Source organism: Alosa alosa, chromosome 12 (assembly GCF_017589495.1).
Source record: "Alosa alosa isolate M-15738 ecotype Scorff River chromosome 12, AALO_Geno_1.1, whole genome shotgun sequence".
NCBI lineage: Eukaryota > Metazoa > Chordata > Actinopteri > Clupeiformes > Clupeidae > Alosa > Alosa alosa.
In genome coordinates this window covers 2,827,871-2,852,842 of record NC_063200.1, presented here as the reverse complement: position 1 = coordinate 2,852,842, position 24,972 = coordinate 2,827,871, and the positions used below count along the sequence as shown (strand labels likewise).

The following is a 24,972-nucleotide window of genomic DNA, read 5'->3' as shown; positions in this document are numbered from 1 at the left end:
GACATTAATAATATTTATTATTAATTATTTTTTAATATTAGTCCTGTGTACAGTAGACAAAGTTTGTGTGTGTGTATATATGTAAGTTATGTATATGAGTCTACACCACGTGTGTGTGTGTGTGTGTGTGTGTGTGTGTGTGTGTGTGTGTGTGTGTGTGTGTGTGTGTGTGTGTGTGTGTGTGTGTGTGTGTGTGTGTGTGTGTGTGGCATGCAAACAGACTCACCTGAGGGCTGCCCAAAGCTGAATCCGGTGGAGGAGGTGGTGGTGGTATTGCTGCCAAACACAGATCCCTGTCCGAAGCCAGAGCTCTGCTGGCCGAAGGCGGGCGTGCCACTCTGACCAAACAGCGAGCCTCCGCCAGCGCCGGTGCTGGCCGCCGATCCGGCCGCGCTGGTGCCAAACGAGAAGGAGCTAGCGCTGCTAGCAGCCGAGGACGCGCCGAAAAGGCCACCGCCGCTCGAGGAGGAGGAGGCCACTGGCGCAGGGGCAGTGGACGCGGCGGGCTGCCCGAAGCCGGGAGCAGCGGCGCCAAAGCTGGACTGACCGAAGCTGAAGCTGCTGGCAGAGCCCGGTGCCCCCGCCACAGCAGTGGACGCTACCGGCTGGCCGAACGCGCCCACCTGGCCGAACACTGGCGCGCCGAAGCCCGTCGGCGGCGTGGACGCTCCAGCGGGGGCCGTGGGGGTGGAGGAGGGGGCAGTGGGAGGTCCAGCGGGGGCGGGGGGCCCGAATCCTGTCGGGCGCGCCGAAGCCTGTGGCAGGGGCGCTAGTGGGGGGGTTGGCTGGCTGGCCAAACACAGAGGTGACGCAGCAACCTTGGCAGTGGTCGGGTGGGGGGGGGGGTGGTGCAGGGGCGCCGCGTGCTGATGACCGTGGTGAGGCTGGACAGGCCGAGGGTGGTGCTGCCGAGGGTGGTGCTTTCGGTTGGCGGTGGGGGCGTAGGGGTCGTGGCCGCTGCCGCCGCTGCCACCGCTGCCACGGCTGCCACGTAGGGTGGCGGCTGGCCGAAGATGGAGCCGGGTTTGTCCGAGGTGGGGGGTGCCAGCGGGGCGGGGGTGCTGGAGTCAGGGGCAGCAGGGGCAGCAGGGGCAGCAGGGGCAGCAGGGGCGGCCTCGGGGGCAGGAGCTGGAGTCAGGGTGGAGGCAGGCGCAGGGGGCTCGGCTCCAGCCGAGGCGGCGGGATCTGGGGTGGGGGCGGTCTCCGCTGGGGGGGTGACGGACGAGGGAGGGGGGGTGGGCGAGACCACCAGAGCAGGGGAGGGTGGCGTGGGCGGCTTGTCTGCGGCGACTGCTGCTGGGGTCACTCTGCCCTCCACGGACAGGGGCGGGGAGGGGCTGACGGGCACGATGCTCGGCGCGCTCTGGGCCTGCGAGGCGTCCGCAGGTGGGATGGGTTCGCTGGAGCCCACCGAGCCCTCAACGGAGCCGGTGCCGTCGAGGGGCAGGGGAGCGGTCAGCAGGCTGAAGGTGTTGGGGTGCGTCACGGAGAACGCCGGCTTGGAGGCTCCCGGCGTCGACTCTGGAGGTTTGAAGACGCTACTGCTGGGCGCGGACACGGCCGCCGCTGCGGTGGAAGAGGGGGCGCCGGACGCTTCCGTCTGGCCGCTACCCACCGTCTCCGCTGGCCTCCCGAAGCTGAACTGGCCGAATCCGCCGGTGCCCTTCCCATTGGCCGGCTGGCCGAAGCTGAAGCCCTTGAGCGCCTCTTTGGCCTCCTCATCGCCCTGACCCACACGCAGGCCATAGAAGCTGCCCAGCGTCTCCCCGCCGCTGCCCAGCGCCACGGCGGCCGGCTTGGGGGCCTGCGGCTCCCCTCTCAGCGCAGGCGCAGCCGACGTCAGCTTCACCGGCTCCCCCGACACCACGGGGGGAGGGGTGGGGGCGTTGGTGCTGCCCCCTAGTGCTGGGGAGGTGGATTTGGGGGGGAAGATGGAGGAGGTCTCGTCAGCGGCACCTCCAAATAGCTTGCTGCTGCTGCCGAAGGAGAACTTGGGCAACCCGGCATCTTTCACTGCAAAACACCAGCAAACAGAACTGAAATCTAGAAAAACACCACCAAACACAGAACTGAAATCTAGAAAAACACCAGCACACACACAGAACTGAAATCTAGAAAAACACCACCAAACACAGAACTGAAATCTAGAAAAACACTGGCATTCTTTCACCTGAAAATACAAATCCAGCAAAATACTTGCAATTTCTCTGGAAAACTCTTAATAAACCCAGACAGTTCAAATCCACACTGTTTAATGTTCAATGACTCATTCTAGTCAGTAGTCTGTACTCTCCTTCTACAAAGTCAAGGTTTGCCTGCACAGGGAATCTGCACATTTTTAAAGAACAAATTTAACTACTTTTAAGACCTTTATATATTTCGAGCAACTACAAAATCAATGTGTCATAATATCAGTCATTCTGCTCCAGACAAAATGTAATGCCTACCATCCTACAATTCCAGACATTTAACGACACTGAATTAATAAAAACATAAATACTGCAGATGTAAGACTTTTGAAGAAGGACCCAAGGGGAGCGTGCTGCATTCAGATCAAGGCCTACAGTGTGCTGCATTCAGATCAAGGCCTACAGTGTGTTGCATTCAGATCAAGACCTACGATATGCTGCATTCAGATCAAGGCCTACAGTGTGCTGCATTCAGATCAAGACCTACGGTGTGCTGTACGCTGATAGCCACAGACTATCAAAGGAAACGGGGACTGAGGCCACACAGGAAATGATCATACAACTGTTTAGTCAATATCAAAGACAAACACACACACACACACACACCTGTTAAACGTGTACACACACTGTTAAACGTGCACACACACACACACGCACATCTGTTAAACGTGTACACACACTGTTAAACGTGCACACATACACACAAGCACATCTGTTAAACGTACACACACACACGCACAGCTGTTAAACGTGTACACACACACACACTGTTTGAGGAACACTCACCTGTTTGTGGTGCAGAGGAGAAGGAGAAACCAGCAGCTGGCCTGCCACAGAAACACACACATCACAGTTAGCATGAGTTAGCATTAGCCACAAACACACACACACACAGAAACACACACATCACAGTTAGCATGAGTTAGCATTAGCCACAAACACACACACACACACAGAAACACACCCACCAGTTAGCATGAGTTAGCATTAGCCACAAACACACACACAGAAACACACCCACCAGTTAGCATGGGTTAGCATTAACCACAAACACAAACAAACACACACACACACACACACAGAAACACACCCACCAGTTAGCATGGGTTAGCATTAGCCACAAACACACACACACACACACACACCCACCATAGTTAGCATGGGTTAGCATTAGCCACAAACGCACACACACCCCATGGAAACACACCCACCACAGTTAGCATGGGTTAGCATTAGCCACAAACACACACACCCACCACAGTTAGCATGGGTTACATACACACACACACACACACACACGATGTACACAGACGGCAATTAATTGCATATTCAGAATACATAGTTTAATTACTAAATGCTTTAAACCAGTGACTTTAAACCAGTCTTTCATCAAGTGGTGTAAATATATAACTAAGAAAGTTTAGTACACACACACACACACACACACACACCCTGCTGAGAAGCTGAAGGTCTTGCTGCTCTGTTCCCCTCCTGCTGTTGACGCACTGGACGCTGCAGTGGCTGCTGGAACGTCTGCTTTGGTCACCGCACCTGACGACCAGTCCAATAAACACGTAAACACAAATACAACACACATATCCAACAAAGTCAAACCCTGTCTAAACTGTGTGTAACATATCTGACCAGCACATAAACACAACACAAAGACACCACACCACACACACAAACACATAAACACATCAACACAAAGACACCACACCACACACACAAACACATAAAAACATCAACACAAACACAAAAAAAAACTGAGTTCACCTACTAAGCAGTTTGGATCTCTTGTCATAGGCACTCTTAAATACTCTATTCTTAATGTTTAAACAATAACACAAATTAAACAAATTACCCCATTTAATTAAATATATCTTTATAATTGTTATTGACTATTATTTACAATAACATTGTTTCCAGGCAGGATTTCTTGTTCCACGAATGGCCAAAATGCACATTATTAAGTTTAATGGTCAAAACGCACATTATTAAGTTGAATGTCCAAAATGCACATTATTAAGTTGGAAGTCCAAAATGCACATTATTAAGCTGGATGGCCAAAATGCACATTATTAAGTTGGAAGTCCAAAATGCACATTATTAAGTTGGATGGCCAAAATGCACATTATTAAGTTGGAAGTCCAAAATGCACATTATTAAGCTCAGCTGGTGTCTAAGGAGCACAGTGTGAAGCTGCTCTGCACTACAAGCTCAGGCTCTGATCAACATGTCCACATCCAGTGTGTTTGATGAGCAGATCAGCATCCAGTGTGTTTGATGATCAACATCTCCACATCCAGTGTGTTTGATGATCAGATCAACATCTCCACATCCGGTGTGTCTGATGATCAGATCAACATCTCAACATCCGGTGTGTTTGATGATCAGATCAATATCCAGTGTGTTTGATGATCAGATCAACATCCAGTGTGTTTGATGATCAGATCAACATCCAGTGTGTTTGATGATCAGATCAACATCCAGTGTGTTTGATGATCAGATCAACATCCAGTGTGTTTGATGATCAGATCAACATCCAGTGTGTTTGATGATAAACATCTCCACATCCGGTGTGTTTGATGATCAACATATTCACATCCAGTGTGTTTGATGATCAACATCTCCACATCCGGTGTGTTTGATGATCAACATCTCCACATTTAAAAGCTTCTGAAATATTAGCATTCTTCACTTACACAGTGTTTCCCACAGAATTCAATTCTATTTGTGGTGGTAGGTTTGCAGAATTGACTTGAATGCAACAGTTTTTAAAATATTAGCGCAGCATGGTTATGATGCTAACCAGATTTAAGCACAATTTAGTACAACCTGGAACATCATTGTGTGGTGGTCAGTGTTGATATTGTGGTGGGCCGTCACAAATAAGTTAATGTATGGGAAACACTGCATACAGTATGGTCTTCATTTATCTATAAATGCACACAGCTGTAGTGACTCAGGCCGAGGCATTAAAGAGAGGAGGGGTGTGGAAATTTAAAGTCTTGTCCTGTGACTTCCTGTCCTTCAGCTGGTGTGTGTGTGTGTGTGTGTGTGTGTGTGTGTGTGTGTGTGTGTGTGTGTGTGTGTGTGTGTGTGTGTGTGAGAGTGTGTGTGTGTGTGCTTATTGCCACGCTGCTGAAGATTCCTCTTTTTATTCAGCACAAGATGAACACCAAAGTGACTGCAATATGACACACACACACACACACACACGGGACTGACGAGAGCGGCTCCTCACCGAACACAAAGCCGGTCTGGGCTGGCGTGGAGGCTTCAGGCGGAGCAGAGGTCACCTTCACAGGTCCCTGAGGGGGGGCCAGGACAGACAGGACAACAATAGCTCAGGGTGTGTGTGTGTGTGTGTGTGTGTGTGTGTGTGTGTGTGTTCATTTTCTGCATACAGCAGAACAGACAACATGGACAACTCCAGAGTAGAGTCTCCTGAGTACAGTAGGTCCTCCTGACTGGTAACTGGTACCACATAAAGGCAATACTAACAGTAATACTAGAACACCCTCCAGTGTTTATGTAACGTTATGGGTCTCAAGAAACCTGGACTGAGGTGTGTGTTTAAATCATATAAGGTGTGTACAATTGTTCATTTGTGCAATTTTTTTTTATTTTCTCTTGGATTCATAAGAGGACTACATGTACTAAAAACACCATTTGCCACCATGTACAGCACACTTGTGTATGTGTGTGTGTGTGTGTGTGTCTAGACCACTGCTTGGGTCGTGTCTGGCTGGTGTATAAAAACAGCCCAGAGAGGATTGGTACACATAGGGCCTCACCGCTGGAATCCCACAGTCCTCTGGGGCTTGTCACGTCACCATGGTAACACGCTTTTATGTTTTATTATGGGGCGGTCAGTCAAGACAAAAACATACAGTACACACATACCAACTGCAGATGTGTGTGTGTGTGTGTGTGTGTGTGTGTGTGTTTGTAAGGGTGAATGGTTGGAACATAGATGTGGAAGAGGGTGGTTGTATGTTTGTGAGATGTCAAAGTGTGTGTGAGTGTGTGTGAGTGTAAATATGTGTGTGAAAAAGAGAGGGGGTGGGGACATGGTAGCGTGTGTGTGCAAGAACAGGGTTTTCTCACCCGTTTAGCCTGGTTGGTGAGGGCATGGTAGTGTGTGTGTGTGTGTGTGTGTGTGTGTGTGTGTGTGTGTGTGTGTGCAGGGTTTCTCACCCGTTTAGCCTGGTTGGTAGTCGTCGCCAACACCTGCTGAATCACCTGGACTGCTGGGGCAGGAACAGACGAACTAGAGTGAGAGAGAGAGAAAGAGAGAGAGAGAAAGAGAGAGAGAGAAAGAGAGAGGGAGGGAAAGAGAAAAATGCGCGTCCATATTAGGTAAGTATGGCACGTCCATATTAGGTAAGTATGGCACGTCCATATTAGGTAAGTATGGCACGTCCATATTAGGTAAGTATGGTAAGTATGGCACGTCCATATTAGGTAAGTATGCATTCCCTGTAGTGTGCCTTAAAGTGTGGTCATCTGGGCAGGTGGCTGAAACACACACACCAGAATGATGTGTGTGTGGGTGTGTATGAAAGAGAGAGAGAAGGCTTGTGTGGGTGTATGTGTTTATGTGAGAGAAAGAGAGAGGCAAAGTGACAAGTGTGCGTGTGTGTGTGTGCGCTAGAATACAATTTATTTTTTAGACAGAAAAAAATTGGGGTGGAATAACCTGTTTGGCTGCGGCACACAAAACTGAAATTGTGATTTGAAAACTAGCCTTGACAGGTTAGAACATCCAATAAAACACCAACTTCCAGATACACAACTACCGGTATGTGGCCTTTTAAAATACACACTCAAACTCAGAGTTTCCGCTAGAAAAAAATGGTGCCGGTCAAAGTGACCGGCAGAGGTTTCGTTTTCCGGACATTTTGATGCCGGTCAAATATCCTATTATCGCTTCTTAATTAGTCAAGTTGAGGAAAACTGGAGACAGGCTACTGTATGTAGCTTAAAGAATGACATAATCAGGCTGAATAGAATGCAACATGTTCATTAGCCTAACTTACGTAAACATGCCTAACAAGATCTAGCCAGTAGGCTATCTATGTTTTCATTAACAGCAAGAGTCCGTTTCGTTCATTGTTTTAAAAAGGCTACGTTGTTTGCTGCTACCCACGTTATATCAATGGTTCCACTGTTTAACTTGCACAGATGCGCAAACACAAGAATGAGCGCTCACACCACTAAGGTCATAAATTATTTAATAACAATAAATTAAGAAATGTTTCCTATTCTGGGAAATGTTTAGTTTATTTTTCTTTCGGTCCGCGGTTCAATGATACCGTTTAATTGTGCGCGGACCAGCAATCTCCGAGGAGGCCCTAACCCTGCAGATCACAGACATAGAAAGCATAGGCCTACTGTATGCTTTGGGTACACAACACATGTTGCATGTCCAGTGTACACGGAAAGTGACAGTGTCTTGGAGAGGCCGCAACCCCGCAACTCCACTTCCAACGTCATGATTCCGATACGCCCGACACTTCTGCTTTTTATCTGGTGGTGGTGGAGTTGACCGGACATCTGAGGCTTCAGACGTTACCAATTTATCATCCATCGCGTGGCCTCTGAAAAAACTTTTTTAAGGCTAGTCTGCCTGGGCCTGGCCATGTTTGAACCGCCTCACTCATTTGTTCGTTGTTTAACATGGACGTTTTAAGCGTGCGCTTCCTATTTGAAATGTTTCCTATTTGAAATGCAGCATAGGCTATGCGTGTTGTTTAATAGTTTTCAAATGGTAGAGCCTGTACATTTAAAAACATAGCCAGAAGACGGATTGCCTAGGCTTACATTTTAAGGCTTATTCTCAAATTCAGATTGCGTTAAGGGGACAGGATTATTAGCCAATTTCAATCGGACAATTCAGAGAGATTTAATTTTGTCGGACATTTCATTTTTTTTCCGGCCAATGTCCGGTAATTACCGGACAACGGAAACCCTGCTCAAACTATATGCCCAAAGATTACACTCAGTAAACATCACAAACTGCTGAATTGCCTCTGATATAATAAATCCAGCACATTGGGTTTGGCCAGAAATTTAGCAATACTACTTTCACACAAGTGATGGCACCCCTGATTTAAAATACACACTCAACTATGTGAGCATTTAAAATGACAGTCTCCAGTGACTTTACAGGTCATGCATGCATCCAATACAACACCAACTTCCAGATACACACACTCAACCCACCTAAACACTCACACAGGGAGAGAGAGGGAGGAAGAGATTATGTAACTACTAGATAATTCCACACACACACACAGGGAAGGAGAGGGAGCAAGAGAACCCGTAACTAGTAGATAATTGCCCTGAGCTGAGTTTGGCGCCTCCATACCCTGCACCTGTGCCCTGTTGCCCCCATACCCTGCACCTGGCCCTGTTGCCCCATACCCCTGCACCCAGTTCTGTTGCCCTGCACCTGGCCCCTGCCCGGCCCTGCAGCCCCCGTGCCCTGGGGCACCTGCGCCCTGTTGCCCCATTTACCCTGCACCTGGCCCTGTTGCCCCGTGCCTGCACCTCGCCTGGCCTTCCTTACCCCTGCACCTGGCCCTGTTGCCCCCCCATACCCTGCACCTGTGCCCTGTTGCCCCCATACCCTGCACCTGGCCCTGTTGCCCCATACCCTGCACCTGGCCCTGTTGCCCCATACCCTGCACCTGTGCCCTGTTGCCCCATACCCTGCACCTGTGCCCTGTTGCCCCATACCCTGCACCTGTGCCCTGTTGCCCCATACCCTGCACCTGTGCCCTGTTGCCCCATACCCTGCACCTGTGCCCTGTTGCCCCATACCCTGCACCTGTGCCCTGTTGCCCCATACCCTGCACCTGTGCCCTGTTGCCCCATACCCTGCACCTGTGCCCTGTTGCCCCATACCCTGCACCTGTGCCCTGTTGCCCCATACCCTGCACCTGTGCCCTGTTGCCCCCATACCCTGCACCTGGCCCTGTTGCCCCCATACCCTGCACCTGCGCCCTGTTGCCCCCATACCCTGCACCTGGCCCTGTTGCCCCATACCCTGCACCTGGCCCTGTTGCCCCATACCCTGCACCTGGCCCTGTTGCCCCGCCCCATACCCTGCACCTGTGCCTGTTGCCCCAGCCACCTGCACCTGGCCCTGTTGCCCCATTACCCTGCAGCCCTGTTGCCCCACCCTACCTGCGCCCTGTTGCCCCTGCACCCTGCACCTGGCCCTGTTGCCCTGCACCTGCGCCCTGTTGCCCCCATACCCTGCACCTGCGCCCTGTTGCCCCCATACCCTGCACCTGGCCCTGTTGCCCCCTCTGCAGCTCCCGCCCCCATGGGGCACGCTGGGTGGCATCTGGTGCTACATGTCATCATGTGGGAAAGGATGGCACAATTGGGTGCTACATGTCATCCCCCACTAGGACAACTTCACATGCTGACACACACACACACGCACACACACACACACACACACACGCACCCCTTTCCCTGGTCCCAAATATTTGGAGAGGACAAGCCTGAGGGCAGTTTCCAAATTAGCTGTGTGTGTGTGTGTGTGTGTGTGTGTGTGTGTGTGGAGCAGTAGAGATAGAAAGACAGTGATGGAGAGAACAGAATGAGCTGCTGAGTCTGAGTCTAATCAGAGGAAGACACGTCATTGGCTGGGTCTAAGCAGAGGAAGACACGTCATTGGCTGAGTCTAAGCAGAGGAAGACACGTCATTGGCTGGTTCTAATCAGAGGAAATCATTGGCTGAGTCTAAGCAGAGGAAGACACGTCATTGGCTGGGTCTAATCAGAGGAAGACACGTCATTGTCTGAGTCTAATCAGAGGAAGACACGTCATTGGCTGGTTGGCTGGGTCAGGTGAACTCTACAATAATCAATACAGCCTGACCAGAGAGCAGGCGCACACACACGCATTAACAAACACGCATACACACACGCGCATACACACACGCGCACAAAAACACACAGTATGAGAAACTCAACTCTAGAATAATCAATACAGCTGACCAGAGAGAGCAAAGGCGGCAAGACAGCGCCACAAGACAGCCCACACCTGCGCACACACCCGCACACACCCATCCGCACACATACACGCGCACACACACACGCGCACACACACACGCGCACACAAAAACACACAGCTAATCAATGAAACATGGCAAGAGAACACACCCACCCACACTCACTTATTCCACAAAGATGGCAATGTTGAGTCAAGGTTAGGGGTTAAGAAGTGCCGATGTGCACAATTAGTTAAAGGTGTAATCGTCAATTATATATCAATTATACCGACTAAACCTTTAATGCAGACACTACTATACTATACAGAGTCAATGACACTGACCAGCATAAATGCAGGATCTAGCAATACACACACACACACACACACAAACACCCCTGTGGAGTCATGTGTGAGCTGGGGATGGTCTATCCAAGCGTCCCAGAGTAGAGATCCTCACACACTCCCCAGACCCCTCACTGGTGTCCACTGACCACACACACAATCCCCAGACCCGCGCTGACCGCTCACACACTCCCCAGACCCTTCACACTCCCCAGCCGCTTCACTGGTGTGTGCTGGCTGCGTCCTGCCTCGCCACACTGACCACACACACTCCCCAGCCGCTTCACTGGTGTGTGCTGGCCGCGTCCTGCCTCGCCACACCGCAAACCTTTGCGGATCTGAATCTCAGGTGGCGCCGGGCTCCATGTGCATTATTCAGCAGGCTCTTAAAGATGCATGACAAGGGGCCGCAGTGGGCAAGCTGAGTGTGTGTGTGCATCTGTGTGTGTGGGGGTCATTTAGTCATGTCAAAGATGCCGAGTCACCCTCATCACCTCAGCTATTTGGAAGCCACACATTACGAATGGCTGACAGGCTCATGTTCTCCTTCTTGGTCAAAAACTCTGCGTTACCGCAACCATATCTGCACCTTAACGTGGCCATTATAGCCACAAATGCTGTGTCACTTCCTCTGCCTACCTGGACCTGGCAGCCAAGTATCATCTAGCCTGGCTAAAACTGCTGAGTCACCCTCAGCATGTTGGCAGGGAGACGCCCATCACCGGTCATCCTGCTGTTTCAGTGAGAGGCTGGCTTCAGTTCACTGAACACTGAAAAATAATGAAGACTTTTCTACAGCGCAAGATATTCCTCTTCTCTTCCTCCAGACACACACATGCATGCACCCACACACACACACACACACACACACACAAGCACGGTCTTGTACACCATCTCCCCCAGGTCATATCACTCCACCCCACACACACACACTTTCACACTCACTGAACACCATTTCATTCTCAGATCCTCGCTCCACAAACACTGAGACATTTGCCTCCCAAGCAGACTCTTTCACACACACACTCACACTTTTCTCTGTCTCTCTCTCCCTCTCGCTCTCTCCATTTTCATCTCTCTTTCACACACTCACTCTCTCTCCCTTTCAATCTCTCTTTCACACTCTCTCTCCCCCTCCCTCTCTCCTTCCTCCCTCCCTCTCTCTCTCTCCCTCCTTCCTCCCTCCATCTCCCTCTCCTCTCTGCAGCTCCAGACGGTTGACACTGCAGCAAGGTCAGGACTGAAGACAGCAGCTTTTTTCACTTCCCATTTTGCTCCAGTGGAAAGAATGGGGTGAAGGAACCCAGTAAACATCCTAGTTTCACTTTAATCACATTTGAAAGACGTGTCTTGGCAGCGAACAACGTTTATTTTGTCTATTTTATGTGGAAGTTGTTGTTGACAAGCGGCAGTGAGCGGAACAGATTCTCGTTGCAGGCTACGAACAATGAGTCCGGCTGGGCGATCGGGCGATAGGCTACATCACGTTAGAAGTGTCCGATTCGGTGGACTGCATTAGTGGACTGCCTAGCCTACTTTGTTTAAACTTTACGGCCTTCAGTTTGTCCTGAAATTCTAAATATTCTCTTATAGTGGATATAATGTTGTTAGACCAGCTACACATTTTGATTTTGTTATTTGTTGTCATGTAGGGCGTCTAATTAAACATGATGCATCAATAGAATGTGTTATGTTTTTATGTGTCGGACGGTGAGGGCACAGTACGGGAGCCGATGTAGGTGGTGGTATGCGGGGAAAAAAAGTTTGGGAACGGCTGGTGTAGGGTTAGCGTTGGCTGCATAACAATAAGTACATTTACATGAAAGGCGTGCTAACTGTGCTTCGATGGCAATAACAAAATGCTCTCCTGCCCTTCCTGGTCCTGACCCCATTTCACGTTGTCCGGGGTTACCTCCTGATGGTCAGACAAGAATCGATATCTCTGCCCAGCAGTGCCAACACCAACCCGCTGTACCGCTCCTGCATGCCTCACTGCCAGCTGTGGGGACAACAAAGTGTCCAGGCCACCGACTGCCACCATCCCCATCCCCTTGTGCCCTTGTTCTCTGACACGAGAGACGCTCAGCTGTTTGAGCTCGTCAACCCACGAGAGAGAACAGAGGGAATCTGGGGGAGGTCAGCACACCATCTGGGTGCATCTCAAGGTCATCCTCTCCTGGGCTTTTGCTGTCTGCAGGAATGCCTGGCGACAGTTGGGAGGCACTTTTGTGGAGAGTAGGGATCAACCGATATGTTTTTTTCAGGGCCGATACCGATATCAATTATTACCAAAACAGGAGGCCGATAACCGACATGTAAAACTGATATGTCAGTTGTCAAAAAGGGGGGTAGATAGTAAAGGCTATATGCTGCAAAGATTTAATTAAAAATCATTTAATTATGCAAACTTTTCTTTCTTCTTTTGATACACAATTGTCTATCAACTTGCATCACTTTGCAAGTGTAAATCCTGTGTATCATGTTAATCCAAGAGCTGAGTGATAGCAATTATTTTCATAGAGTATAGGCCTACACAATGGGCTATGTGCTTGTTAAGGGACCTGACACAAAGAGGATGCTTTGCCATCGTGTGTGTGAGTGCACGAGAGAGGGAGAGGGAGATGAAGAGGTGCATGCGTGATGGCAAGTGTTACGGTTGAATAGTTTAACAAAACAGTTTTAAAATAGTTCTTAGGCTATTTAAGCATGCAATTTGTATCCATGTGTAGGCTATAAGATACACTTTTGAGAGCCTAAAAGGCACGTAAATAGCCAAGCTCATGACGCGATTTTGTTCAGGTCGGATTAAATTACGATTGGCCCTGGGTGCATGTAGTCTTTTCTGACAGTCCGTTTCAAAAAGTAGCAATTAGACTTTTTGACGTTTGCTATCGCATAATTTAGGACTTGTCTGTACTATGTCCGTCGAGGTGTCCCGTTATTCACAATTAACGAACGAGGCGGAGGCAGAGAACTCCCGACACACAGCAACGAGTTTGTGGGCTAACTAGTAAATCAATCGGGAATTCGCTAAATGAAGGAAGTGGGTGCTTTACTAATTGATCCGGATCAAAGAGACAATAGCTTACAAAGTGGTGTTTTTGTAACTTCAGTGTAGATGATTGTGATTCACTGCAACTTCAGCATTGTAGGCTACCTTCGAAAAATAGCTCCGTAGGCTACAGCTGAAGCCCAGTCTGCCTCAGTGAGAATCCTAAACTTTGTCTGTGTTCAGTCTTCGATCCTGATTGGCTGCATTCGTGCTAACTAACTAACAAATCAGGCGGTGTAGTGGGCGGGACAATGCTCTTGACCACAGAGTAGCAAATGCAGGGAGTGAGAGGCGGCTTTACAGATAAAATAAGCGTTTCATTTTTTTTATCCATTTCAATATCGGCTTATCGGTGGAAAAAATGACCGATACCGATTATTATAAAAATGCTAAATATCGGCCCTAATAATCGGCCAGGCCGATAATTGGTCGACCCCTAGTGGAGAGTCCGATTATTATGGGATACTGGATGTCCAAAGTTTCCCCTCACTGCTGGAATAACAAATTATTATTTTACTACCATGGCAACCACATCCTGCAGCAAAATTATCATATAGGAAATTGGGTTATTGAGTACTCTCTCAGGCAGTGGGGAAAGACAAATGTAATCATTACACAGTCCTACTCCAGGCCTGTTATTTGCATTAATAGCTCAAACTTCATTTGCATTAAGAGCCTAGGTGGGGGTGGGCAGGCGTAGCACAGCAGCGGCCCATACCATATACGGGTCTGGTGCCCACGGCAACCAAGACTCGAGCTCGGCCCGAGGTCATCTCTCGAGCCCACTCCCCATCCTGTCCTGTACTCTTCACTGTCCTATCGAATTCAGGCTAGAACAGCACACGACTCTTCTCTACCCCCTCCCTCCCTCCAACAGCCTGGATTGTGGCCGTACTTAAAACGTTTTATTTAATACTTGACCAATGGCTGTAACCCTATTACTTCAACCTATTCTTGTACTGATATAGTTTTTATATTACTTGTCTACATTATTCTCGTATATGTTCATAGTTATTTTATGATGGTCTCTAGACTTTATTTTTGCACTGTTGGACTTACTTATTTTCACCATCACCATGACACTCACTCTCATAGAGCACCTTACCATGCACACAGAATCACAGGCTCAGTCCCTGCCCTGTCACTGCATGCGCTTCAGGCTTGATCATCCTTAAGCACACTATGTGGATATTTTATTTAGTTTTTTCTAGTATTTAAGTATTTTTTATAAGTATTATATAAGTATTGAATCGATTGTAAAATTCGATTTTATAATGTCTAAAGACATTGACGTTTCCGTTTTCAACGCCAAATATAGGCCAATCCACAAACAACTAACAGGCATTAGGACGAATGTAAAGAGGGCGCTTGTAGGCGCAAGCCAGCAATATTTCTGATGATTTATCGGAGTGAAGTTTTGTGCACAATGACAAACAGGAGTGCAACATTCTGGAAAAACAATAAGCAGAGTGGACTGCCATTACATCAGTGACAAACATTACTGCAGGCTTCAATGTAGCCGTGTCTGTGTTTACGATTAGAAATGTCAAACAATTTTCACGTAGAACTCGATTGCACAGTTTGCATAGCCTACCGCTTTGTTCTTCTCCATAGTTTGATATACCAAAAATCCGAAGTACTTCAACATCGAACTCCTCAAGTTATTAGGGCCCATCACTCGTCTCTCTCATGTCGCACAGACTGATCACGTTGTGCTCCATTTTTTGGCAAAACACGAGCAGCACAGCAGCTGATTGAAACAGCTGTTTCCTGTGCGTAAAATTGGTGGGAATTTTCTTTTTAGCTTTTCGCCAATGCTTACTGCACTTCTCGAATTCTTTTATATTCTTATATTCTTGTTTGTGAATTTTGTTACATCTATCCTTTTTATTTGTTTAATTCGTTTACAATTAATAGTGTACATATTTTTTTTAAATCGATTCCCTATTTTAGTTTTCGAAACTTGTGTTGTTTGGTCCAATCGATTGTGCAGTTTTTTATATTTATATACTTATATTACTTTTTCTGCTGTAAGTGCATGTTGTGTGTGATGTCTGTATGCTACTGAGACCTTGAATTTCCCCTTGGGGATCAATAAAGTATCTATCTATCTATCCATCCATCTTCACTGGCCTATCGAATACAGGTTAGAACAGCACACAAATAAAACAAAATAAAAGCCTTGGTGGTAACCAGCAGCCTATATATGGTAAGATTTTAAGATGCTTGTTGTTCAGACCTGCATCACTGTGTCCAGAGCTTGTCCACATGCTCTGTTAGGCTACTACCTTGTACTGAAATAAAGACAAATTGCTACTTCAATCACAAAAGGCACTGCTTTTTTTCCCTCTACTGACTAAAAAGGCAAAAACGTGGAAAATGACACCAGAGGAATATTCTCATCAGGTCTTGCGGCGCCCACATCAGTCAAAACTGAATCCCTGATCTCTACACAAGAGTGCTGGTCCTGCTGAAATGGATCCCATCCCATGAGCTCACCAGTAACCCAAAGTCTATGGGACGGATCACAGCACAGCAGCAGCCACACTGAGCCCCAGCCCACTGCAGACACTGAGCTGAGAGTGTCACCTTACACACACCCACAAGCACGAGCACGCACGCGCACACACACACACACACACACACACACAGTGATGTATGCTCTATAGCCAGCCACATCCTGCTGCGAGATAAGATTCCAGAATTCAGCCCAGCCAGCGAGTCCAAAACACTGGAATTTATAAGGGCCGCTTGATTAGCTTGCCATGGTACGCCGACAGCGCACTTTGTCTCTGACAATTAATGCCCTAAGAATAATGCTGGGTATCAGAGAGAGAGAGAGAGAGAGAGAGAGAGAGAGAGAGAGAGAGAGAGAGAGAGAGAGAGAGAGAGAGAGAGAGAGAGAGAGAGAGAGAGAGAGAGAGAGAGAGAGATGAGAACTATGAGGCTGCTGCTGGAGAGCCAAGCAGCTAGGCTAGGTTAGCTAGCTAGACTAGGAAGGGTTCTGCGGTGCTGAGGTGGCAGATTCACGGTCATCCAGTGACAGCAGGAGGAACCTCTGAGGAATTGTGAGGAATTCCATTAGAACTATCCGGGGGAACGGAAGTTAGAACCCTTAAAGGAGCCGAGACCAGAGATCCTGGCCAGTACTGCTCCATTCAGAGTCAGAACCCGTTTAGCTAAGTCAGGGAGCTATCGTATCATAGCAACAACATATGTACACAATCAATTTCTACCTTGCGTGTTTTTTAACACTCACTACTTTGGAATAGAACTACTTGCATTCTGGAGGTGAAAAAACCATGTCAGTGTGAATGTCCATTAATACGGCAAGGCAAGGTTATACAGTAGTGCATTTCATACACAGAGGCAGTTCAATGTGCTTTCATAAACACAAGCAACGTATAGTAAATGTGTAAATACTTACCTATAGCATTCACTATGATAGTAATACTAAAGATGTATCAAAGGTAAATAGAATGATAGACAAGTAACACTCATAAGTAAAAGACTCAATGTCTAATGGGAAGTAAGATGCTTTCTGTTCACTGATCAAATGCACTAAGAGTAGTATGGTCTACATTTGAAATTAGGAACAGTAGGGGACATTTTGATTGGCTGCCTGCAACTACATTCAAGTGTAAGTGCTTGACTTCGCACACTTCGTGTGTGTGTGTGTGTGTGTGTGTGTGTGTGTGACTACGTGGGTCCGTAGACGTGGCAGTGCATTTGTGCTGCTTACTGTATGGGGCCCCCCCACACACATACACACACACACACACACACACTATGTATTTAGCAGCGACGCAGCGCCAACACTGGTGCAACACTGTTAGCCATAAGCTTAGCTATTAGCGCCGTCTTTGCACATTGCGCCTGGCACAACACTGTTAGCTATTAGCGCTGTCTTTGCACATCAAGCATTTTGTTTGTTTGTTTTAAATCTGGCATAGTGTACCTTTAAAAACTATGCTTTTTCACTTTCTCTCACAGACAGACACACACAAGCAAGCACATAAACATTTCTGAGAAATTGGGGGTGGCAGAAGTTAGAGGCGCACACACACACACACACACACACACACACACAACGCAAAGATTACTTCATTTTCGATAAATTTCGATACATTTTCTGTACCGTGCGCATTGCAGTCTATGGTGTATTCACATTCTGAATGTCAACATATTTTACCAAACCGATGCGGTCATGCTGCCCGAGAAGCCCGTCGATCCCCTACCAGTTTAGGTGTGTGGTGTTTTAGGTGTTGAGGCGGGAGCTAAGTCGTGATGGCTAAAGAGCAGGTAAAAGCAAGGTAGGCTACAGAGGGATGAGGCGGGAGCTAAGTCGTGATGGCTAAAGAGCAGGTAAAAGCAAGGTAGGCTACAGAGGGATGAGGCGGGAGCTAAGTCGTGATGGCTGAAGAGCAGGTAAAAGCAAGGTAGGCTACAGAGGGATGAGGTGGGAGCTAAGTCGTGATGGCTAAAGAGCAGGTAAAAGCAAGGTAGGCTACAGAGGGATGAGGCGGGAGCTAAGTCGTGATGGCTAAAGAGCAGGTAAAAGCAAGGTAGGCTACAGAGGGATGAGGCGGGAGCTAAGTCGTGATGGCTAAAGAGCAGGTAAAAGCAAGGTAGGCTACAGAGGGATTGGGGACTAAAAGGAAAAGCACGTCTGTTACATGGAAATATTTTGGTTTTATTAAGGAGGACGTGTTACAAACACAGCGCCAAATGTGTCCTTCTCCACGTGTTAAAATAAACAATTTCTTTCGTTATTGTTATAGGATCAGAAGATATCTGTCTTTCACTGTAAAGCTTGTATTTCATGATTTGCATTTAGCAAAAGCCCCAGACAACAGCAGAGAGGTAATCAGGATTTGTTATTTGTAAAAGTTGTTTAGCCTACTTCGTTGGACTGTGCGATCGCAGCCCCTTACTTTCACTTTCCGCTGCCCTTGTAGTCTAGCCTAATAATGTGGGATGCGCAGCGTATGAGGTTACAGACTGGGCTACTTAAGATTTTAGATGAGTGACCGCCGCAATATAGCTTAAGTAGCTTTTTTGCTAGGCCCAGCAAAGGCTGGCAATGTGGAATATTCCGCTGGTTGGTGCACAAGTGTTCAGATTGGCTGTCTAGCCGTCTTTTAGGAGGATTTTCTTGGAGCAGATCTTCCACACAACTTCGATAGCCTAGTCAGTAGGTCTCTTAAACGTCCCACATACTCAACGCACCCGACCAGTAGCGTGACAATATGACGTCACAGAAGCGCCGTAACCATTTATACTCGCGCGTGGTGGTCGCGACACTTAGTTGCAATATTCTCCTGAACAGAGGTGTTGCTGTTGTGAAAAGACTAACACTAACTACTTTACACAGCAGAAGAAGCTGCAGTAAGAAACACTAGTAGTTAACTATAGAATCTTTGCTAGTAGCAGAGACGGTTGTTAAAGTCAGAGAATGTCTAATAAGGGGAGAACCGCCACTTTCGGGAAACTTCTGGTTTCTGAACTGGTTGCAGTTCCTGTTTTGGTTCCACATGAGGGCGCTCACGAATTAGTGCAGAATTAATGGAGGTCTATGGAGCTGTACCCCTCAAATCCACTTTTCTCGGGATATAATTTTTTGCCCAGAAATTTGAATGTTGCATGCGAAAGAGGGGACAGAGAAAATACACACCGCTGAGTATTATATTTTTTGAGTCACTTATTTGTTCTAAAAAGCCTTTCAAATGCGTCAATGACGTCAATCATTAGCAGAAAGCAAGTGTGTTGTGGGCAACAACCCAACCTGTAAGAAATCAAAAGGACGTAAGTACTCGTTAATTCAACTTTTGACCTATAATCCATAGTGAGCTTGCAGAAACCACAATCAAATCTTCGATTTTTCAACGACAACCAGGTGAAAGAGACACATTTAGCCGTCTAGCTCCATAGACCCCCATTGTTTTTGCACTTATTCGTGATCGCCCCTAGCGGAACTGCAACAGATTGCAGGTACAATGGAGTTAATAGGGAGTGATCCGGCACTCCGTAAACGGGCTCTGATAAAGTTAACTATAGAATCTTTGCTAGTAGCTAGTCTCTGTGATGGTACTTCAGACTTTGGTTGCTACTATTCACAACTACCACTATCATTATCATCTAGTTTCCAAGGTGTGTGCACAGGTAGATAGATAGATAGATAGATAGATATATAGATAGATAGATACTTTAGTCATCCCGAGGGAAATTTTAATAATTTAAACAGTTTAGTTAGCTGGTTAGTTTGTGTAATTTCCTGAAGTGGAAAGAGATTTTGTTCAGGTCTTAATAGATATCCTTTGTTTGAAAATAAATCGTTTCTATTCTTTCCTCTTAATTCCATGTGTTGCAACTCTCACTGGTAACTTTGTTAACTTATCCAGCAAACTATTAAAAAAACTGTAACAAAACACTGCAACTCTCGCTTGCCCTCGAACTAGTCCATCTTCCCGTGATTATCTGCCAACTCTCGTCTGAAAAAAAAAATGAGTGGTCGCGCAACCTCGTGCTACCTGGCTTAAATCCTAGCGGCGCCAGCAAGCCCTTAGCTGTCCACTTTCAACAGGCCATATATAGCCTAGGCTACATAATATTTTATATTTTTATGTAGAAAATTATACATTTATTTCTGTAATTTTACACAGGTTTCCCGTTTACCAACAAAAGTAGATGCGCATGCAGCCATGGGGCAGAAGACGCTTGGTGACCGTCCACAACGTTATAAACTTAACCTATTAATAGTCTGCTGCTGTAAGCTACAATCGGAATTTTTTGTATACCCCTATTGTCTCAATTATAATAACATCTCATTTCAGGCTATATTTCAGAGTTTGCCGTTCATTTGCTTTATTAATATATCATCGTATTTTGTCATTTTTGGCGAAGATGCATTCCGTTAGGGATATTGAACATATTGAACATTCTCTAACCATCGTGATTTCGAATTGGTGCAGTTTTCAGCATAAAAACTAATTTTATTCTATTCAAGGAGAGCACTGCTCTATGCTGTTCTATGGTGTTTTCTGCCTCTTAGTTGCACATGCATGTTCTCATGATGTTGCATAGAAATCCATGTATACATTTACCCCCCCCCCCTCCTATAGTCTATGCTAGCAGCAAGTAGAATGGAGTTTTTTTTTTTTTTATTAAATATCGCAAGTTATATCGTTATCGCAGTACTCAATAATGTTATTGCATATCCCATTTTTTCCTAATATCGTGCAGCCCTACTGCATACTAAGTTAAATGTGCACATATAGATCAGCCATCAGTCTGAGAAAGTGGGGAGAACACTATTGATTTTACACACTCACACACACACACACAAACTATTGATTTGGTGCACACTTCGCACACATATACAGACGGGTCCAACAATATTTGTATGAGACATGAGTGTTCTGATGTGGAAGGCGCGGGCGCGCACACACACACACCTAAGTGTGTAGACTTTGTTGTGAGGCTCCCTGGGGGCTGTGTGTGAGTGAACAGGGGGAAGGCCATGATGAGAAGCACTGCAAGACACACACACACACACACACACTTATACACATTCATACGTACACACAAACACACACTTATACACATTTATACACACACACACACACTTATACACACACAAACACACACTTATACACATTCACATTCATACACACACAAACACACACTTATACACACACACAGACACTTCAGCACATACAACCATGTGTGTGTGCGCATTACTACAAAACACTAACATATCAAAGGCCAGTACCCAACAAGAACATTCCTCACCAGAAGCTATTCTAAATCACTGTAAAAAAAAAACAATGTACGATACAGAAGATGTGTGTGTGTGTGTGTGTGTGTGTGTGTGTGTGTGTGTGTGTGTGTGTGTGTGTGTGTGTGTGTATGTATGTCTCTCTAGTGGTGCCCCTCCTGCCTGAGCAAAACAGGAGCAGGAGGATGCTGTGCTACTAATATTATCTCACACACACAGGGCAGAAGCAGGAGTAAACCAGACTTATCATCCAAAACATTGATCAGTTACTGATCAGTTAGTGATTCGTTACTCATTACTCTCTGTGTTGATTTAGTCCTCTCTTTTGTCTGTTCACTTCAAGCTTACAAATACGGACAACACAGACCAAGGTATGAAACAAACGTATCCATTTACGTATGGAAAGGAAGTCAAATTCTCTGACTTTTACTGACTAAAGAAGCTGAATCTCCATGGCCTTTAATGAACAGAAGAAACAGGCTATATTTGTTCTCAGTAGGGATGGGTATCGAGGACCGGGATTATATTATTACCGGCCTGTGATTGGTCAGTACAGTAATATTGTTACGCTTTTGGGCAAACGGTGCTGCTATCAGTATTTATATTTGTTTATCGAACACTCTGCTGTCCCGATCCAGAGCGCATAGGACTCTGCTACTACACATGGTTTGTGGCACGGTCTGTTGAGTGTGATGAAAATGTTTGCATGCCTCTGATTGGTCTGTTCAGTGTGAGGAAAATGTTTGCATGCCTCTGATTGGTCTGTTCAGTGATGAAAGCGTTTGCATGCCTGCGATTGGTCTGTTCAGTGTGATGAAAATGTTTGCATGCCTCTGATTGGCTGAATCTGATTTTGAATGCATTTAGGGTCAAGAAAACGTTCCTCTGGCAGCAACAGATAGCTTGGCTTGTAGCGTGGGCTAATAATCAACATCCCACTCCGCATAGTCGTCTACACACATGCCAAAAGTTGACATGTGAACACATCATGTGCCAATCATGTGGTATGTTGTGAATACATTGTGCCAATCATGTTGTGAAGCCTTGTGCACACGCAGTTCTGGCCGAAACAGATGCCTGATAAGTGCCCAAAATGGGTTGCGATAAGGCCACCGAGTGGAGGGACTTGCCTAAAAGGACTTTACTTATAGCCTAATTTGCATCAAAACATAGGCTACTGATAAAACATTGGTTTATGTGGTCCACTGAAACTTGTATCACGCTCTAAGGTCCATCTCCAGTAAGGATTAACGTGTGGAATTTCTCGCATTATGATGGCTAGTGTTGCGGGACTTGAATAAATGATGCGCTATACCCACAATCCCACGCTGAAGCGGAAGGCCCTGCAACCGCCCGGCATCTGCTCTGTGGCAGCAGCTCACCTGACCTGAACGACCAATCAGAGGGAGGGAGCGCTCACCTGATCACCGTGGAGATGGGCATGGTGGGCCCCTTGTCTTTCAGCTCCTGCACGTTGACCACCTGGGGCACCGTCTTCAGAGTTGATTCGGTCAGAGAAGTCCCCACTACAGCAGAGAGCAGAGCACACACACACATATACACACACGCACACACACGAAACACAGAGACATATATGACGCATGCCAAACAGAGGCAAGCATTATATTACAATGCTGCAAGCACATCACAAGGTGCTTGTGGCTAAACAGTAAAACATAAAGTAGAGCAGACTTCAGGTCAAGGGTTTGGACTTACAGGGACTTACAGTGCAGGCTTGTGCAAAATTCCAGAATTGAATTAAATTCCAATTCAATTCTTGAATTTCACTTGCATTTCAATTGAGGTAGCAAACAGGAAGCAGAATTGCAATTCGAATTGTGCACAAGCATGTTACAGTGGACTTACAGTGGACACATACTGGCAAAATGCCCCACACAAAGTGCAGTGGCCTAACATATCACTACATTCTAAAACAGTCCACTTTTGTGAACATGAGTACGTCATCAAACACGTAATCAAGAGTTTATGAATGAATATGCAGTACTTCTCTACTGAAAACATGCTATAAATACACCTCAGTTGAACTAGTACACAGACACACTCATGGACACACACCCAAATGCAGAGATGCTGAATATCACACAAATGTGTGAAATAACTTGTTTACAATCTGGGCGTAGCCATTAGATGGCTGAGAGGGAGAAACAAGATGTGAATGTCCATCTGCAGCGTAAGCTGATCCTGCACTGAATACCCAAACCAGTGCCCATGTAGTACCAGTGCCCATGTGGGTGAATGATCTTTAGTACCAGTGCCCATGTGGGTGAAATGATCTTTAGTACTGAACAGGCTGAGCAGCTGACTGAAGCATTTCACTTGTTCTAACATCTACAACCATCACTTAAAACTGACTTCATGTTCATGTCAGTAAGTCGTATACAAATGGAGAAAAGCCTGCTGTTCCATAAGCCTCCCCAACATCTTCAATTATAAAAAATTAATTAATTTTAAAGTGAATAAATTACACCTTGACCTTTTAAAACAATGGGAATACAGAAAAAAAAACTTTTCCAATGTCAACATTTGACAGCAGTTACACAGTATCCCTGTCTTAGGTGTACTGTCTCCACCTTGTGGTTAGCTTAGCATACGACACCTACTTCAACTCAGATTGCCACGATCTAACAGCAGAGGGACTCTGGTGTGCTGTGACGCAAAGTGAGGTGTGCCGTGGGATTTTGAGGAACCCAATGCGTTTTTGTACGGGCTCATGAAATAGGCTATTAAATGAATAAATGGCAGCATTTTCTACATAAAAACAATTCTACATTAAAAAGCTCAGTCAACCTCATGATATGCATATCACAGTGTTCTCAGCTCATGAACATTGTACAGAAAAAATACGGGTGTAAAAAAATGTCATAAATAATGTGTGTGACATCATTTATAATCAGTAACACAGTGCCTTGGTGTTTTGGTTTTGACCTTTGGAGTGGCCCAACAAGATTGAGAACCTCTGTCTTATAGCAAACACCCAAAAGAATAAAATTGTAGGGATGAGTGTTTTAAAAACTGAGACTGCTTGAATCCTGAATGGTCATGTGTCTCTACGATTGATATCTAAATGACAATTTCTTCTACTGATATTCAAGCTTTTAACTTCTAATAGCATTAACTCATACAGTACACAGGTACACAGCCCTGCCCCCAATACATACCAGGCTTCTGATTGGCCATCTGTCTGCGGAGGGCGGCGTTGGCGGCAGCCTGTTGGGCGGGAGGGGGGCGTGGCCTTCTCGGTAGGCGGAGCTCCGTGTTTTACAGTCTTAGTGGCCAGGGCTGTGCTCTCGGCCCCGCCCAGATTGATATTATTGGTCGGTACTGATGACACAGAGGAGGAAGAGGAGGAGTTAGTGTTAATTAAAAGATATCTCAAAACGTTTCACAGCGCTAATGCTATGGATTCATACCGCTAATGCTATTTTTCATAGATTCACACTGCTTACTGTACGCCAGTGGTTCTCAAACTTTTTCTTTTATTCCCCACTTTGATCAAGGGGGTATTCTCTAGCCTGACCTGTCCCTCTAGCCTCACCTGTCCCTCTAGCCTCACCTGTCCCTCTAGCCTCACCTGT

General features: G+C 46.6%; 1 protein-coding gene across 1 annotated transcript in view; it reads right to left on the bottom strand.

Moving 5' to 3' along the window:
* Positions 1–24,972, bottom strand: part of nup214 (nucleoporin 214) — a 113,244-nt gene that overhangs the window by 56,622 nt on the left and 31,650 nt on the right. The window contains 9 exon segments of the mRNA XM_048259276.1: positions 227–769; positions 853–2,013; positions 2,976–3,016; positions 3,641–3,740; positions 5,437–5,503; positions 6,393–6,465; positions 22,797–22,902; positions 24,556–24,622; positions 24,624–24,718. Of these exon segments, the coding sequence (XP_048115233.1) occupies positions 227–769; positions 853–2,013; positions 2,976–3,016; positions 3,641–3,740; positions 5,437–5,503; positions 6,393–6,465; positions 22,797–22,902; positions 24,556–24,622; positions 24,624–24,718 (2,253 nt within the window).